General features: G+C 42.5%; 2 protein-coding genes across 3 annotated transcripts in view; one reads left to right on the top strand and one right to left on the bottom strand.

The window, feature by feature from the left end:
• The first annotated feature begins 1,659 nt into the window (after positions 1–1,659).
• On the top strand, positions 1,660–4,216 carry ccni2 (cyclin I family, member 2). Its single transcript, XM_075486708.1, has 5 exons — positions 1,660–1,974; positions 2,623–2,779; positions 3,213–3,347; positions 3,619–3,693; positions 3,812–4,216. The coding sequence occupies exons 2-5, from the start codon at positions 2,666–2,668 to the stop codon at positions 4,031–4,033; spliced, it is 546 nt and encodes a 181-aa protein (XP_075342823.1). The 5' UTR covers positions 1,660–1,974; positions 2,623–2,665; the 3' UTR covers positions 4,034–4,216.
• Positions 4,217–6,308: 2,092 nt separating this feature from the next.
• septin8a (septin 8a) overlaps positions 6,309–18,678 on the bottom strand; it is a 32,239-nt gene continuing 19,869 nt past the window's right edge. Inside the window, exons 7-10 of one of the 2 annotated variants that reach the window (XM_075486706.1) lie at positions 15,589–15,757; positions 15,268–15,400; positions 14,244–14,413; positions 6,309–7,124 (exon numbers count right to left, since the gene is read on the bottom strand). In XM_075486706.1, coding sequence (XP_075342821.1) covers positions 6,959–7,124; positions 14,244–14,413; positions 15,268–15,400; positions 15,589–15,757 — 638 coding nt within the window. In that variant the 3' untranslated portion in view covers positions 6,309–6,958. Of the gene's footprint in view, positions 7,125–11,582; positions 12,741–14,243; positions 14,414–15,267; positions 15,401–15,588; positions 15,758–18,678 lie in introns of those variants that run through there. The other variant, XM_075486707.1, reaches the window with a different exon arrangement.

Below are 18,678 nucleotides of genomic sequence, written 5' to 3' on the forward strand. Positions count from 1 at the left end.
GTGTTTTGTTCAAGAATTCCATTATCTTTGTGTTGGTCTCTGGTCTACATGGTCACACTCAGCTCTCATTAGGATAAGCTGTGAATGCAGGCAGATTAACTGAGGCCCAGGATCAAAACTGAGCCACTGGCTCCTGTTGACCCACCCCAACTTCCCTTTTCCATATGGATCTGTTAATCGTGTCCTACACGATGACACGATGTGTGGACATGAGCAGAGATAAAAACTCATCTAAAAAGACATGACATCATAAAAAGAAACTGACACACAGCATATCTGCTGTGTGTCAGTTTCTTGTCATGTCATACACTATGAGGGATATTCACATTTGTCACACTTTTTTCCTTTCTCATTCTCCCCCCACGACATGGATGAAAATAGATTTGATTCATTCAATAAAATCTTTAATTCTTTAGAGAGCTAGATTTTAACAAAAAAATATGAAAAAGAAATGCAAAGAATGAACTGAATGATACAAAATTAACTGAAACAGTACAAGGAGATGTTGAAACTGAAAATTCTGAATCTATGCTCATTCAAGGCCAGCATGTTGTAAAAAATGTTGGGACAGGGGCATGTTTACCACGGTGATGATTTCACAAAACCGCCAGCATTTGCCAACTGCTGTATGGACAACAAAATGTTCCTATTCTTGAATTTCATCTGCTCAACTGCTCTGAACCTTCTTAGTGAGAAGGTTTTACTTCACAACACACACGTTTTTTTTTTCAGTGGCTGGCAGGTGTGAACTGCAGGCAGGCCAGTTCAGCACCTGGATCCCTTTGTGAGGCATGTTGTTGTGAAACCAGAACGTTGTTTGGCACCGTCTTGCTGAAATAATCAAAGCCTTCCCTGAACAAAAGTTATTGCGTGAGCTCGGGCTAAGAGAAGACAGCATTCTTTTTAAAATCAGCATTATTTTGTTTGTCTTGCTCCAGAGTCCATGTAATGATTCCCACAACACAAACGTGCAACCAATATGGCCAGTAGCTACTGGTTTTATGGCTTTCTCCCAAACATATAGACATTTCTCTGATGAGATCAACACACTGCTTCAGTTAATCCACCAGTGTCGCCCCCCCTCTCTTTCTTTAATCCGTGCACAGCTTTTCCACTCTCCAAAAAAATCTCAGATTCAACATTTTACCTTGTTTTGCACCTTTGTCAAATGGGGTTTAAATGATTCACAGCCGTTGCATCAGTCCTTATATGTTATATCAGCACGACTTTTTCATGATTTCATATCAAGATAACGTGTATGAAAATGACCTCATCTGTTTAGAAATTTCCTGTTAAAATCAGTTACGCTTCATGGGAGGAACGTGTCACAAATAAACGAGCCATTTAAAACGCTCTCTGTATCTGTGTGTATCGGGACGGGGATGGGCCAGATTGAGATGTCTCGGTGATAAACTGAAACCAGCGGGCGGGCAGCGTGGGGATGAGCTCTGACAGGAGGGACTGATGCAGCTGGAGCACCTGAACAAACATCTGCAGAGAACACACGCACACCGCCGAAATCTGCCATTTTCAGAGTGAGCCCGACCATTTTGTGTCCGCCTTCCCGCACGTCTGACCCACTAAACACAATTCAGTTTGCGAAACGGGGTGACGTCACAGCGGGGCGGAGCCAGCACCGTTCAAAACACAGCCTGCCCTCAATCCTGCCCGATCTCTGCTTCCTGTCTGTTCTGCGCTTGTTTTGTTTTTTTGTTTGTTTGTTTGTTTCTGTACTTTCTCAAGTTTTTTTTTTTTTACCGCCTTTGGTTACAGTTGTACTCAGTTTGTTTTTTTTTGATAGAATGCGGCTGCTCTCCTTAAATTACTTGCGAAACGCGATTTGGTCCGAGATTGTTTTTCTCCAACAGCATCCCACTGTTTGTTGTTTTGCCTCTTTTGGTGAATGTGGACTGATTTTAAACCGTATAAATGCACTTGCCGTTGAAGGTGTTCTCTGCTTTTGAAATCGAAGAGGTAAGACTTATCAAACGCGTTAAAAAAAAAGGGAAATAACTGGAAGGCGAAATGCTTTTGTCTGCAGAAGCAACTGTGCAAGAGGCTGCAGCAGCTGCAGATCATTATCCCGCCTGGATCCTGTGTGTGTGCGGGCGCGCGCGCGCGTCGCATCCGCAGCACATTTAGACTTAATTGAATTCTTCTCAATTTGAGCGGGTGACTTTGACTTTTGCATTGGTTTCGTAGTCGTGCAGAAGTAGTCGGTCTATAAAGGGGGGAAAAAATGGCGCTGCTGTTCATGAAAGTGGACGCGCAGCTCGTTTCCTGCCGCACTCTCGGCTCTTTCTGTTAAAATGCAGAAACGGTGTGTTGATGCGACTCATTTAAAACGCAATGGAATGATGTGTAACAGAGCTGAAGCACCAGGAGTCCTGAACCCAGCCTCTGGTGTCCCGAACTTTGTGTAAAAATTTTATTTTACACTTTAAAAAAAAAAAAAAAAAAAAAAAGCATTCGTCTTAAATTAAATGTAAATGTGTATGCATTGAGCTGAATAAGTGCATTATTGGCAGAAGTGAATGAAACCTTAGATGAAGTGAATACTGTGCCTTTTTGATTGGGTGTGTGGTGTCATCAGTCTGAGACCATTGTGTCCTCCTCCTCCAGGTGTGCGGGCCCCGGGTGCAGCCAGGCCTGTGCCGTGGTGGCCATGAAGAACCCGGGAGTTGCAGAGGGCAGTCGGCTGCTCGGCCTGCTGGAGGCCGCTCTGGTAAGAGAGGCTCGTCTCTGGAAGGTGCCCATCTTCAAGAATGGATGCATTCAGGTGAGCCAAAAGTAGGTGCATATTTAGGCAAATCGTTCATAAAACTCTGCAATCAGTGGCTGATTGCTGACATCGCTGCTTGTTTTTAAAGACAAAGAAGGAAGGAGGCCACCCAACAATGTAATCATCATCTCCTCAATAAAATGAGAATAAAACCTTATTTGTATCTGACAAGAGCTGGCAAGATTGATAGAAAATGTACTTTCTTTTTGGTATATGTCCAAGTCCTACTGTTAGCTGCCCCTTGGCGAGTCTTTTTTTGTATTTGTTTTTTCTCCTCCCTGCCTCACAACTGCTGTCAGCAAATGAGACATTTGCCTCCTTTCTGTTATGCATACAGAATGCTATGGTTTTGGAAGGCAGGGCAGAACCAACAGTTTTGTGTTGTGAAAAAAAAGGGCACGTCTCACTGAACTGTGTCTGAACCACGCAGGGCGCTGACATCTCTTCATCCCAACACCAGCAAATGATCCTTTGGCTCGGAGAAATGAGCAGGCTGTTTCAGTTCTGTCCAGAGACCTTTGCGCTGGGAGTGTGTGTCCTTAACCGACTGCTGTCCACTGTTAAGGTAGACGGCTTCCACGTTAAATGTTTTCCTGAAGGAGCACAAACTTTGGCAATATTCAGTGTATTTAAATGACCTTGCACCCAGAGCCTAAAATCAAACGCGGGTGGCACAATTTCTCAGGCACCAATGCAAGTCACACAGTAGAGCTTGCATTTCTATATAGTTTTTGTCTGAGGCAGGTCCTTGCTGTTGGTTGTTTATATTGTTTTGTATTTCGGAACTCTTTTTGGTTCTTAGTATAAGCTCAATGATAAATTTTCTTTCTCTTAAGGCTCAGCCAAAATACCTGAAATGCATTGCTTTTACCTCACTGGTCCTGGCTGCCAAAATCAACGAGGAAGACGAGGTAATTTGCTCTTTAGTGATATGGGAAAACCAGCAGCAAAGAGAAAGAAAACCCACGTCGATGCCTTTTTCAAAACGATAGTTTTTATTTGCATTCTGTCGGTGTCTGTTTGCAATAGGTTATCGGATCTGTTAAAGACCTGGTTGTGCGGGGTGGATGCAACTTTTCAGCGGCAGAGATTCTTCGCATGGAGAGGATCATTCTAGACAAGCTGCACTGGGACTTGTACACAGCAACACCAGTCGACTTCATTCACATCGTAAGTTGGAGATCAGAAGGCAGACGGGCAAACAGAACTTTTCTTTGTTTCCTTTTTCTTTTCTTTTCTTTTTTTTTTTAACTGGACCTGTGCATTTCAGAGTGAGCAGGCAGAACTTTGAAATGCTTGATGAAACAAGGTCCTGGTCTTGCAGAAAACACAAACAGTACAAAAAGCACACATTATAAACCATCATACTTGCATCAAGATGGCGTTTACAAACCCTCACCCCCCCCCACCCCCACAAAAAAAAAGAGAATTGGTCCAAGACAAAATTGTGCATTTATCTGATTGGATTCAATGTGCCTAAAACAATTATTATTCCAAACTCGATTCAGTGTTTTTCCACTTTTAACAATAACTGCAGCCATGAGCAGATAAAAATTCTGCCTCTTAGTATTACAACTGGCTGATTAGAGGATATTAGAGTTGCATTTGGACACTATCTGACCTTAACTGTCATAAAGCCCAAGACGTTTTGTTGTCTTTGCACAGAATTGGTTGACTTCTGGAGTATTTTCCTGATAATCAAATAGTTGTTTATGAAGCATTTGCTGGTTTCAGCCTCTGGAATGCATGACTTGGATTCCCCTTGCTGTGCATGAACTGGATGTCTTTGTGTTCAGCAGGATTCAGAAAACGTTTCCTAGAAAAATTGTTAATTACAGACCAAGCATAAATGGTTTAACAAACTTTGAACTGCCCGTCTTGTCAGGTCACTGCAGCGTTGTTGTCGCCGCCGAGACGTTCCACTGTAAATGCTCAAAGAGGGGAAACAAGCTCCATCTTAGCCTAGCTGTACAGAGGTTGTGCATAAAAAACAGAAATCAATGCAAGGCTGCGTTTGCAAGCTGCCAGCAAATATACAGTAATATGCACTTCTATCTGCAGCCTTAGTTCGGACAGTAAACCCTGCTGCCTCTAACATCGTTTAGGTTGAAACCTGGAAGCTGATTATTGAGTCCAGTTCTGATTTTAAATGGGGGTAGTCATTTTTCCTTTTTAAAAAAAAAACCTTTTGCTTTGTTTTTCAGTTTACAACATGGATCTCTGCACAATAGCGTAACTGTTAAACCCGCACAACTCGTTGCTCAAGGCAGTAACCGCTGACTGCCCTGCTAACAAAGACACGCACAACATCATTAAGCTCCGTGCATGCACTTGGGCCTGGGGCTGTATTTATAATGCGTTCAGTGAAAAGACGGGATGTGATTGATTAAAGAGGACTAAATAATCTGAAAGCTGTTCCTGCACAGTTTGTAAGGAGTCGTTCATTTCTAACGAAGAATCCTGTTATTATGGGACAGTTGGTGAGTAGTAACGGTAGTATTCATATCTTGTACATGCTTTATTCTTGAGACAGAAATGCGCGGCACATCTACTGTAACTGTCGCGTGAGCCAGCCGCTGGAGGATTCATGAAAACAGCCCGTGATGTACTGAAATACTTAAAGCTTCAATCAGACGGTTTCCTGGCTGGTTTAAAAAAAAAAAAAAATTAATAATAATCAATGACCTTTTAGAACATAAACTCATATTGATCACGGCTTGTTTGTAAAGTTTTGTTGTGCATTCTTCGTCCCCGACCTCCAGGACCAACTATGTTTGCTCAGTGAATAAATAACCGCTCTAGATTTGTCTGCAGCTCTGAGATCAGTGGAGCATTCAAACGTTTTTCTTTTTTCTTAAAGCCACAAACCATAACAACATGGAATCCTCTGCAAAGCTAAAACTGTCTTTTCCTCTCCATTACTTGCTGATTAGACTGACTCATATTTGTGTCACAGGAGTGCAGAGTTCTTGTCAGTCTACTATTGTCCAAGCACTTCACTTTAAGTACAAAATCCTAAGACTTTAAAATAAGAATTTAAAAACTATAATAAAATAAAGACATTTTCTCTTTTATACTTTTCAAATAAATATATATCAAATAAATGCTTTTACTATACTGTAAATATCTCACAATTACACTCCCCCTGCTCTGAAGAGATTAATACATTTTTTTTTAAATATTGAATTATTCCCCCTTTTTTATCTACAAAACATCAATTTGTCACAGACTCCTCACTATGACACATAAATAAGAGGATTTCCAGATTCACCATCGTTACCTCTGTGCTCCTCTGCGTCCAATCAGAGCTCAGCTACGGGAGGCTGGAAGCTCACCCTATGATGCTCGTGTGTGTCTGAAGTCAGATTTGGTCACATAATCTTTCCACTACACGACCCTGATATCTGGATTTCAACAGGCAAGTGGAAAGATCCAGAAAAATTTAAGACATCAGTTTTAAGAATAACGCTTGGGCACCACATGAATCTGAATTCCCCCCCCCCCCCCCCTCCCCCCCCAGTGCCATTTCTCTTTCTTTTAAAGCCATGGTGTATTTCCGCTGGAGACAAACTAAAGCACGTCAACAAAAGACGTATGAATGAAGGACGGAACACGCAGGAGTATGGTGAACAGAAGGGTGCGCTGATGGTGACTTTCTTCACCGGCCACTTGTCAATAACTTATTAGTCTTCATATAAATGTTGGCGTACGTTGTGTGTTACTCACTGTTTGTTTTTAGACTGAGACCCCAGACGGGTTGGGTGGTTTCTGCCCACAAATGGCAACACAGAAAAGCACTGTACGTACAATACAAAACTAACAAGATTACAATGAGCCAAATTGGCCCAGAACTTCAGGTCTGGGCCTCTGCCGTAACTTTCAGCGTGGCAGTAAACACTGGAAGAGTGAGAGATCACCGACTGCTAACTGAGTTTTCTGGCTGGATGAGTGAGAAGTTTGAGTTTAAGGTGATGACTGACTGTACGTTGAAATGGTAGACGATGGACAATGAGACGACGATGACATCATTATGCTAAGGTATGGCCTCCTTTCTCCGTTTGTCCAGTTCCACGCTCTGCTCATCTGCAGCCACCCACACCTCATTCCCTCCATCGGTCTGGGCTCCAGCGTCGGCCCGGCGTCGGACCCCGCTGAGCTCCCCGCTGAGCCGGAGCGTCAGAAGAGGCCTTCGGGCTTCCAGGTGGCGTTGTGGACCAGGCAGGTGCAGCACTGTATGGCCTGCCACCAGCTTTGGCAGTTCAAGGGTTCCACGTTGGCTTTGGCCATCATCACTTTGGAGCTGGAGGCGCTCACAGCCGACTGGTTCTCAGTCCTCACCGAGCTGTTGAAGAAAGCACAAGTAAGGAAGAGGCACAGTCCTTCTGGAAGGCTCAGCTTAGTGCAGATACATGAGAAGCTGCTCATACTTACATTTTTTTCCTTTAGTAATCTGTTACTTAAAATTTATCCAAATGTTGTCTGCTAAACAGATGTGTGTGTGTGTATATCCATGAAAAGGCACATGTCCAACCACTGTAATGGACTCTGAACAAACACGAGTGAGCTTTTAACAAACAATTGTAAATCTTAAACTGTTTTCCAGTCCTTGAAGCGCAGTTTGAGCTAAAGTTAATGCATCCAGAAGTGAAAACTCACACAGAAGACCACCTCAGATTATTCCCTCTGAAGGAGTAAGCCGTCACTGGATGCTGGCGAATGTATTTTAATTCTCGTCTTGCTTCTTCCAGGTGGACAGTGCCGAATTCATCCACTGCAAAGAGATTGTGGACGAGTATCTACACACCCTGGAGTTCTCCCCGCCGACCAACGCCGTCTACATCTTTGACAGCGCCCAGATCCCGGAGCAGCAGCGAGCCTGGAGCTCCTTGCAGCGCCTCCGGCTGGCCAGGAGGGGGCGTGGTAGCAGCCAGCAGGGGGACATGGATGAATACTGCGACGGTTTGAAGCGTTTATATGATGAGGAGATGGATTCAGAGGTGGAGGCAGACAACATCAAGGGTTTGTTTGAGTCCCAGCCGGAAGGTGCGTCTCTGTGCCCGCCGCTACACCCTGCTGTTAACTAGCACCTCCGTCCACCTCCTGACCTCCTTACAAGCGTGCAGCTGAACTATTGTACGACTCCATTTTTCAAGGTCAAGTGTAGTTATTGTTTCCGTTCCTTTTGTGCACCGGTCCTCACCCACTCTGATCAGGGAAGGGAGCAGCGTACAAGATAAATTGGATTGTTGTTGTGACAGTTGAGGAGAAACTGCAGTCAATCACTGAAACGAGATTTGAATGTTTCTTCTTCGTAAAATTATGGATCTGTTTAGGTTCCTGTCCATCATACTGATCACAAGTGGTTCCATTAGGTTGGAAATAAAGATTTTTCTTTTTTTTATTAAAAAATATATATATTTATACTGCTGTTTGGTATCTTGGTGCTCAGGTTCCCCAAGAACCGGAAAGCACTTTGATTTTAACACGTTTTTTTGTTTGTTTTTTTCTATCTCGCTTGTACTAAATATTTTTGTGCTTTTTTTTTTTTTTTTTTTTTTTTTTTTTAAATTAAAGTAGCTACATTTTACTTAAAAGCTTTACTTTTAAAGTGTTTTTATGCTAGCTTCATTATGTGTTGATTAGCTTTATGCACCTGTTACATATCAAACAAGAGCACCTTGGGGAGATTAGTTCAACACTCGAGTCTCTGTGACAAGAGGCTACCAGATTAATGACGACTTCCTTTCCAGTATTTTAATTGCATTTTTTGTAGCACAAACATGAGATTGCAGTGAGGGATGAAAACATCCCGTGTTTCTTTTGTAGAAATGGTACCACGCAGTCAGTTCGGCCTTGTTACAGTAAAATGAGACGGCGCAAAAGCAGCTTCTATTGTTGGCTGATAAATGAGCGCCGTGTTGAGCTCCACTGCCTGTCTCAGCAATATTGTCTTTTAATGTGAACTGGTCACTCTTCTCTCAACCAGTAAATTAAGCTGGGCCAACTTACATGACGACCAATGTACAAGTCTGTATCATGTTATTCATCAGTTCTCCTTCAGATACTGAGGCAGCTATATCAAACCGTTTTGTCAACTACAGAAATAAAGCTACGACTTCAAAAGTCCGAAGTGTCATTTTCTGGTGTTTTTTAAGCTTTATTCAGGTTTGAGGCAATCAAGATCCGAGAATCCCAACTAACCGGGCATTTTTAGGTTCCGTTTCCTCATTCCAAGCGTTTGGTTTACATCTACGAGCTGTTCGTGGGAACTCCTCCATGGTCCAAAGAAGTGTGGATGGATGCTAACGAGCATCTCTGCGGATCCGTCTGGTTCCAGTTTTCTGAGCAGAGAATTTAAAGGCAGCAGACTTTACATGCCACTGCATCCAAGCCAACATTTCTGTTGCTATAAATAGATTTTTCCCAGAGGGCCTGTTTTTTGTTGTTTTTTTTAAGTTTGTTATTTTTAGCAGTTTTTCTAATTGGTCTCTTCCTGGAGGAAAGGTTTAAAGCTATTTGAGATTCTTGGTTGTCTTTCTTGCACTGCTCTTTTGAGCTTTGCTCAGATTTTATTTTATTTTCCCCCCCTCCAAGAACTGTAGTTTTCCTAAATAAACCTTCAGTTTGTTACTTTTTAGTCCAATTTGATTTTTAAGATATTTCCTAACAGTCCATCCTCTTAATCTACAGCTCTCCTGAGCAGAATTTACTGGTATTTAAATATTTTTCCTCTATCAGTGAAACGCTACTTGCTGCAAAACAAGGACAAAGGGCTAAACCAATCCACTCAAGTTTTTCTTTTTTACCCCATGAAATCCGGTATAATTTTTTTTCCTTTCAAACACCTTTTGCTCATTGCGGCCAAAATGATCTACTTTAAAAAAAAAAAAATAAAATAAAAATCTGTCCTCAAGATGCATTTCTGGACAAAGTCGGGTTTATTAGAATGTTCTTCTGAGAAACTTCAGAAGCGGAGTTCTGTGGTGAGAACGCACATGTCTTCTGGTGACTCTCACAGCCTAAAACTGCTGCAAAACAAAGTCTAATAGATGTTAACTCTTTCCCTCAACCTTTACATACCACTGTGGTAACAGAGGTCCATTCCTGCCACTTAAAGTAAGATGGTTAGGCATGATTTATCTCATTGGTGGTTTGTTGAGTTTGTGTAGTCAAAACTAATTCAACAAAATGGTGCACTTCACTCGTCATAACACCTACCCATTTGAACCCTGAGCACACGCAGCTGCTGTGGAACAGCCCGTCACTGCTCTGTGAGCACCGTGTGCCGGTTTGTTAAAGGACAGACCAGACAGCTCCGAACATACTGTGCTGCTGGGTGAGATCCAGTCAGCCCTGCAGGTGGCGGACAGAATAAGAATAATAATAATAATAATAATAATAACAACAGCGTGGGTGGAGAGCGCACAGGAAAGAGAATACCGTTACAAAGAGAAGATCTCAGTGCTGACAGGTCTTCTGTTTGCCAGAAGCGTTGAGCACAAGAACTGCGGTGCGAAATACGTGCCGAAGATAAAGAAACCTACAATGGTAGTTCCTAAATAGTCCTCTGGGGAAAAAAAGAACAAAACAGAAATATTGCTGCTATAAAACAGACGTTTTTCAGCTTTCTGGTGATTTACAGAGCAAACAGCTGATCTTTCATCCAGATGAGTGCTGCCAGATTATGTGAAAAAGCCACCAGTTGATAACATTAAAAGGCTGTTAAAGTTCATTTTAAGCTAACCTTTCTTTTCCTACCGTTTATGAAACACTCACAGCAGGGGCTGGAAATACAGTACAAAGACTTTCAATCTGCAGTCAAGTAGAGTTCTCAGTCATCGTGCTGTGAGCACTTATTTTTCCTCCTTTTACACAAATATCTGTACTTTCTATTCCTTACATTTTCCAAGACCTATTACTTTAGTTTTAAAAAGGTTGGGCGAGTTAATTCGTTAATTATTTAACGCCGATAAATATTTTATCGCGCATTAATGCAGGTTTTATTATTGTAAAAGTCTGTTGCTGTTTGCTGCAGAACCGGAAAAGAAAGTAATCGGCGGATCCACCAAACATGGAGAAGGGTACGGAACTTTTACTCGGCCATTTTCATTTTAAAGTTCTTCCAGACGGAGGAGTCGACAGAACCAAAGTCATCTGTAAACTCTGCCAAGTTGAATTGTCTTCTCACCGTAGTAGTTCCAGTCTAACATATCACTTAAAGGCAAAACACACAACTGATAGCAGCAAGTCATTCAAGGAAACAGACAGTGGAGCGAGGCTTCTACATAAAAACTACAGAAAGATGCTGATGTTAAAAGTGTGTTTGCACAACAAATGTTGTGGCACTTTCATTCATATGGCAGCACATTTAAAATAAAACTAAATGCTAAAAGCTATAAACTACTTTTGGATTTTGCGTACAAATGTGATTAATCATTGAAATCATGTGATTAATTAGATTCAAATTTTTAATCGTTGCCCAGCTCTAGTTTTAACGTATCCGGTAGAATTGGTGAATTTTCTCCCGTCCCTTTTAGCAATGACAGCGCCGTAGTGTGGCCCGCAGGAAACGACAGACGCGACACGATGTCGCGATGCAGGTTCAGTCAACAGACGAGAGGAAAAGCCACCTGTGAGCTCTGTGACAGGAGGAGCTGCATGTCACGCCGGCAGCTGTTTGGGATCCAGAAGAGCAGCGAGCATCCTCTGAATGCGTCTTCACCTGCCTGAGTTTCCCCCATCGTCTCCCTCCGAGGTAAAAACCAGAAGAAACAAATCACGCAAAAGAGGAACATCAAAGTCAGGAGAGGGTTTGCATTTATTTTCCAAAAAAAAAACAAAAAAAAAAAACACAGACAGTAAATACAGCTACTCTCTTCTCCGTCGAGCTGAGGCTTGAATGTTTTTCCTGAATCCTGCGTTTACTGGCTTCGTGTCTGAGTCCACCGTCATAACACACGGTGGCGATCACTCATGGTTTACAATCATATTAAATCAGTTACACACAATGGTCACTGTTATCTGAGCTTCTTATAATAATATCATATTTAAAATCTTGTACATTTTGCATAATAAGCTTTGTAAGCGCTAGAAAATATTCACATACGATTACGTGTTACAGCACCAGAAAAGTTGCATAGGTTTTTAAAGACTATATTTTAGGTCGTCAGCACCCTTGTAAATGCAGGTTATGCAGAGTACGGGTCCTCGGTTATTGCTCGACATACTGCTATTTTAATGTATTATTTGGGCCCACACTATACAGGGATTTATTCGACTAAACTAAGCTCTCATTACTACAAAACGTTGGTAGACTCTTCACACCGGAACGATGTTTCAAATGGCCGCATGTTTAAAAAGAATTTAAGGAGAGCTTACATTTCACTGACATCTTGAATTCGAACGTCAGTCCTGTAAAAGCACACCTTAGATTTGCTTTTAAATACAATCTTTTTTTTTTTTTTTTGCCCAGGCGCGTTACGTTGTAGTACCAAGAAGTGAAAATGTTGATTGAAAAATGAAAAAGGGATTTAATGTCTCGTCTGTGTGGATAGTTGATGGTGAAACTAACACGCACAAACACACACGCTCAAAAACCAACAGAATATATTCAAATCACAACTTAGAAAACAAAAAAATGCATATATTCATTTATAAAAGTCTTCAAAACAACATAGAAAGAAAGATCCTGAATTAATGAGATGGCCACTGTTGGAAAATGAAGATTTCTCCATTATTCGTTTGTTATTCCTCACCATCTTTGCTCTCCTGTGGCTTCACCATCATCATCCTCAGTGTCTTTGGTCCATGTGCACAATGTCAAGATGGAATGTCAAAACAAACAAAAACAAAACAAACCAGAAGACAAACAAAAAGTAACCAGATGTTGCCGCTGTTATGGTGATGGAGGACAAATCCATGGTCGTGTGTGGATGGGTGTGCTGCGCCCATAAATTAACTGAAAAACAATGAAACAATAAACAAAATAAAGTGAATAAATGAACAGCTGATTTCTCTGAAAAGCAAATGAAAAGATTGGAATTCTACAGACATGGATGCAAAGAGCTGTTCAAGTCAAAGTAAAAGCCAGCGCCAGCGTTAGTGAGAAGACGACAGAAGGAGAGCCTCTGAAACCCAACATGTGATCAGAACTACACCTCAGACGGTAAAACTGCCACATAAACACCGAACTGAAGAACTGAGGAGGTGCTTTAACAAATTCACAAAATGGAAGATGGGTTTCTGGCAGCAGCACCAACAGCAATGTGTTTGACCAGCCACCAGATGGAGCCACAGGTCAGCCTTTTGCTTTTTTTCCACTTTCATATATCAAACCTCACAAAATAAACTGTCAGTTAAGTCATGTGCAGTCCACAGAGACTCCTGCCCTGAACTCTGGGGCAGCCGTTACTTTCACATCAGTAATTCTTAATAAAATACAACACCAACTTGCAAAGGCTTAAAACCTACAAGTTTCCTTGCTGGTGAATAAACTATCCACAGGACAGGCCCAGTGTGTCCACAGGTTTGTGTGTAGAAGAGAATCTGAATGTTCCTCAGACCTGGAAACAAGTCGGGCGAGTCAGCGTTTCATTGGCTTTGACAGGCCGTGCCTGGCCAGGACTCCTGCTCAACCAGAGTTCCTCCAGAAGTATGAAGGTTTCACACATGACTCAGCAGGAGAGGCACCTTCAGAAGCAACTGCCACTGATGGTGATGGCGTTAAACATTTCATTGCTCTGATTGGTCCATCCAGCTGCATCTGCTACTCCTTTGCATTTGGATCTTTACTGTAAATCATGGCTTCGACAGGAAAGAATACACAACACTGATGAACACTCAGTGATGCACCGTGCTATCGTATCATCACAGGGAAATAACAGAAAAAATTAACTTTAGGATCTGTAGGTCTGTGGCAGTGTAGACAGCATTTCATATTCAAGCTCTGTCATGTCTGAGCTGCATCTCCCATTTAAAAACTTTCTGTTGCCTCAGATAGCGCGGTCACTACCCCGTCCTCGAGGACCCTGAATAATTAGAGGAACGCAAAAGGAAAGAGTGAAAGCACAGGAAATGGCACGCTTGGGCAGGACAAAAGGGAGGATGTTTCCTCAGCGCATGCCAGGCCCTTGTAAAAGCTGAAACGCTTGTGGATTGGAGATAAGTTGACAGCAGTCCAGCACACTCCTTCAGAGTCTCATTAATGAGTCACTTGACCACCGGACACAGCAGAATGCACACCTCCCGCCTATTACTAAAAAGGTCATGTAACAAAACAAGAAAGGCCAAGAGAACCAGAAGCAAATCTACAGAAGGCTACATTTCAATACTAACAGCACGCGATGGAAAAAAAGAAAGAAAGAGAAAATGACTAGCGAGGAGAATGGTTGGTATAAAGCAGCATCCTGTTATGGACAGAAGTATGAGGGGAGTGAGTGATGGAGAGAACGGAATGCCTTACTTTTTCTTGTCCTTGTCTTTCTTGAGTGGCTGAGATAAGGACAGCGTCTCGGCTGCCACCTTCTTCCTGTTGAAGGCGTTCATCTCCTCCTCCAGGTCTCTCCGCTTCTCCTCCACCTTCCTCTTCTCCTCCTGGTGCATCCGCTTCAGCTGCTCAAACTTGTCGTGCAGCTGAGGAGAGGAGGGCGGCGACGGGCGGACGGGAGGAGGACGATCGGAGGGTGACGAGAGAGAAACGTAGGAGACAGAATTGTAAAATGATGAGAGGAACACAAAGAAATGATTAGTTTGACTGCTGTTCGCATGATGATAACGGGTTAATATACGAGAAGTGCGTGTGCTCGGTGGAAAGAAAACTAAAATAAGTTGAAAGTTTTCACAGAATGTCTGCAGTACATCAGCTCCAAAAGGTTTTTTGCTCGAGAAAAGCTTTTCTCTCATCAGTCCTCAGATTTCAATGTAATCTGGAGCACTGTTGAGGCGCTTCTTTCTTCTATCCATGAGAGAGGGCAACAAAAAAAAAAAACTGAGTGGGAAAACTACCTAAAACAGTTAAACTGCTGACAAACCATTTGACCAAAATCATTCCCTTGTTCTCGCACTCATTTTTCTCTTTGATAATAAACCAGCCAACAGTGCATCATAACAGGCAGCCGACGAGCTTGGCAACGGTCACAGTGGCATGTATACTATGAGGGGCTACACACTGGAAGGATTGTTAATACAAGTGGGAGTAACATGTCATGGAAATAGCTCTTTAGTTCTGTTTTCAAGGGCTGAATAGAAGAATTTTCACCAAGATAAAGAGCTGTTGTTACGCCACCGCAGCTTGTTTTAACGCCTTCACACTGACCAAACAGTGCACTCTGAAACTGCATGCCAACGTCTCAGAATCAGCAGTTTTACTAAATGACCTGCTGCAATCAAAAAAAAGCTTTCAACCTTCTGGAGTTGATATGTTAACACATCCGCAGCCATTTAAAGGAAAATATACTGGATTCATAGAACAACTTCTTCAAACTGACCTCTCTCTCCTTTTCTTTAAGTTCAGCTTCAGTTTCTTTTACTTTGTTAACGAACATTTGCCGCATTTCTTCTTCTTTGCGCTGCAGGTCCCCCAAGAACTCTTTCCTCTTGGCCTCATACGTCTCTTGGAGACTGCAGGGAAGAAAAGAGAAGACAGATGGCAGTGAGTGAAAACAGACAAAAATAGAGTAGGTATTGTTCTTAAACAATAGAGACTTTCCCTGCTGTCAACAGTTGAGTAACTCTGCGGTTCTGGATTTCTGTGCGCCTGGACGTGCACATACTCTACCAGCTCCGCTGCATGTGTCCACTTTCTCTACCTGAATGGCTGGCTGTCAGGGTCTGTGTCCTTGAAGCCCATCTCCTCCAGCTTACAGCGCCTGTACAGCTCATAGTGGCGGGCGTGTGTCTGCTCCCTCAGATCCTCCATGTTGACTCTGATCAGCATCTCTCTGAGCTTTACGAAGTCGCAGTGGCTCTCATTCTCAACTACGAAGGAAACAAACACTGTGATTAGTACAGAGGTCCAGATTAACCCAAGTCACAATCATGTGTTGCAACGTTGGCGTTGTTGAGTTAAATGAACACAGAGCAACAAATGTGCAGCAGCTTTCACCGCGTGCCTGGATGTCTCTTTCACAACCTCAGACTTATTTGAAAGCCACATCTGTTACAATGATTAACTCGTATTCTCTAAAAAAGCAGGAAATCATACCACATCTGTTCAGGAATGTGAAACAGTCTTCATAACACACACTGGAGAATTGATATTTGGAATATATTTACACTATCATGAGGGCCTAAATCAAATCACAGAAAATCCACTGCCTCTTTTGGACAGACTGTACTGCTTGTGTCCTTTTTTCCAACAGCTTCACTTTAGTTTCATGCCTAAGAGAGTCTCACAGCTCAATGGCTTGGTGGTGGAGAAGGGGCAGGAAGCGTGTCCGGCCTGACAGACTGACAGCTGAGGAGGAGCATCGAGGCCTTTATTCATGGATCACCTCAGCCCACCACAACAATATGGACCGTCAACCGTTCTATTAATGCCAACATGATTTTTATTTTACTTTTTTTTTTTTAAATAAAAAAATTTTAAAAAAGCAGGAAATAATATGCCAACGCAGAAGGGGAAGACAACGTTCACAAAGTTAAACTGGAAACTTTTAAGAACACATGTAAACTGCACAATCAGTTTTGGGATCATTCGGGAACATACTCGTGGAAAAAGGATCGACTTGAGTTGAGTTCCAGCATTTGTCACGTTTTGATTCTTGCAGTGCAGATGTTGGAAACTGAAACTCCATAAAAAAGCCCAACAATCCCTCTTTTGGCTTATTCTATCCAAGTGTGTAACCTCTCCCCAAAGTCTGCAATCAGATACAGAAACCTTTCATAACCTACACCACTGCCTGTGGCAGGCAGGAGAAAATATTGAAAGCCTTCTGAGCCCTTTTTGGAGGAATCTGAATCCAGTTTTTTGGTTTTCTTTATGACTTTGATACCAGCAGATACCCTGTAGCCAGAAACTTTTCTGCTGGCTCCAACTCTGCACTGCGCTCATCAAGAAAAATCACTGCCTTCTTCAAGAGCTAACTTTTTCCTCTTATTTCTCCCCTGTTTAAGAGCTCAATAATGCCATAAGGGTTTGTGTGGAAACTTTGAAAACTGTAAATTGTTTGATTTGCTCATTGTTAGCCAATTTTAAATGAAGGCCAAACTTCTAGTATCAAACTCACAGTCTTATCATCGTGGGAGAAAAGAAATGCTAAAAGATTCATGTCCAACAGTGGGGAAACCTGAGGTAGACACTCTGAGGAGCACTTTGGCCATCTCAGCTCCCTATAAGTGCTGGCTGAATGACTGTTAATGATCACACATTTGTAGCGATTTGCATGACTCCTACAAGTCCACAGAGTATTTTACAGCAGAACTTAACCAGTGACAAAGCCAAAAAGAAGGGTTTCGGACATCCAAAAGCGTTGACGTTCAACTGCAATGCTTTGCTAAGTACGAAAGAAGACTAAAAAAAGTACACGTTGAAAGCTCGAGGGAACTTGCAGACTGAGGCTACGGCTACACGAAAACGAAACGAGGTTTTTTTTGAAAACGGGTACGAAAATTCTTGCGACCACACGGAAACGCGCTGCTGTCCAAACGAGAACGGATGAAAACGATGAAACGATGCAATACACACGCCGCTGTGTCACGCCACGCTGTGAGACAATAGAGAAGTGTTAAAATTGGCTCACAGCGTCAACTTGTGACTGACGCAAAAACGTTTTCGCTGTAACAATGGAAACGAAACGAGGCCGTTTTCAAACTTTCCCACTCTGGAACCCGTTTTCAAAAACTATCGTTTTGGGGTAGTGGGAACGCCGGCTCCGTGTGGCCGCGACAGCGAAACGATAAGAAAAAGTATCGTTTACAGTGAAAAACGTTTCCGTGTAGCCGCAGCCTGAGGCACGTACCCTTTGTGGTATTACCACAACTACCAAGAAAACAGTGATGGGAAATGGGATGCGTGTTGTATTTTAAAACACCAAAAGCTGCAAGCTCTGAGACTAAAAGAACAACAGTGACTTTCAGAAGGCGTAACTAGCTTTTTAGCTTTAATGGTGGGAAATGACAAAGCACCCTGCGGTGCATGATAGTGAACCACTACGACAACAGCTTATCAACCCAAACATAGCAGCTCAAAATAAGAATATTTCATTTAAAAAAAGGAAAAGAAAAAAAACGTGTAACAGAGAGTTGGCTGCATGAGTGCTATAATTTTCTGGCAAACCAAACATTGTTAGTGAAAGAACAGGAGTTAGAAAAAGGAAACGAACAGCTCTGTGAGACTGCATCCAGGCTACTGAAACTGCCTGCTCATCTGGCTTCTTAAAAGCCTCTCTGTACTCCCCCCCTCCCCCATATGAGGGGCTGAATGAAGGCCAATCCTCTGACTGACTGCAGCGTTAGCGCAGAAAACGGATGTACTGGGCCCCTGGTGCAGTCCAACCCAACTATGTCATGGAGACGAACGAGACAACAACTGCAGCGTTAAGCCCTCAAAATACCCAAGCACAGACAGAAGCACACATCATGCAAACAGAAACATACAAGCAGAAGTGAACAGAGAAAAGGAAGCAAAAAAAAAAAGAAGGTATGACACAATAACTAAGCCACCATAATGGCCCGTTTCTCTTCAGCTGATCGTCTGCTTCTGGGTCACTGTCGAATGCATCAAACCACTGAGGATGTATTCGTTTATCCTACAGCTACAGGGTAATGGGGAGTTTAAGTTTGATGGTTATTCAAAATAATTCTAAACTGTACCAGAGAATTTTGTTTTAATCTTGTGCTTTTATCCGCCCATACGAGCTCAACAAACCTCCCAAAAAAAAAAATGACGACCGAGAATC

This window comes from Odontesthes bonariensis, chromosome 16, assembly GCF_027942865.1.
Source record: "Odontesthes bonariensis isolate fOdoBon6 chromosome 16, fOdoBon6.hap1, whole genome shotgun sequence".
In the NCBI taxonomy this organism is placed as follows: domain Eukaryota; kingdom Metazoa; phylum Chordata; class Actinopteri; order Atheriniformes; family Atherinopsidae; genus Odontesthes; species Odontesthes bonariensis.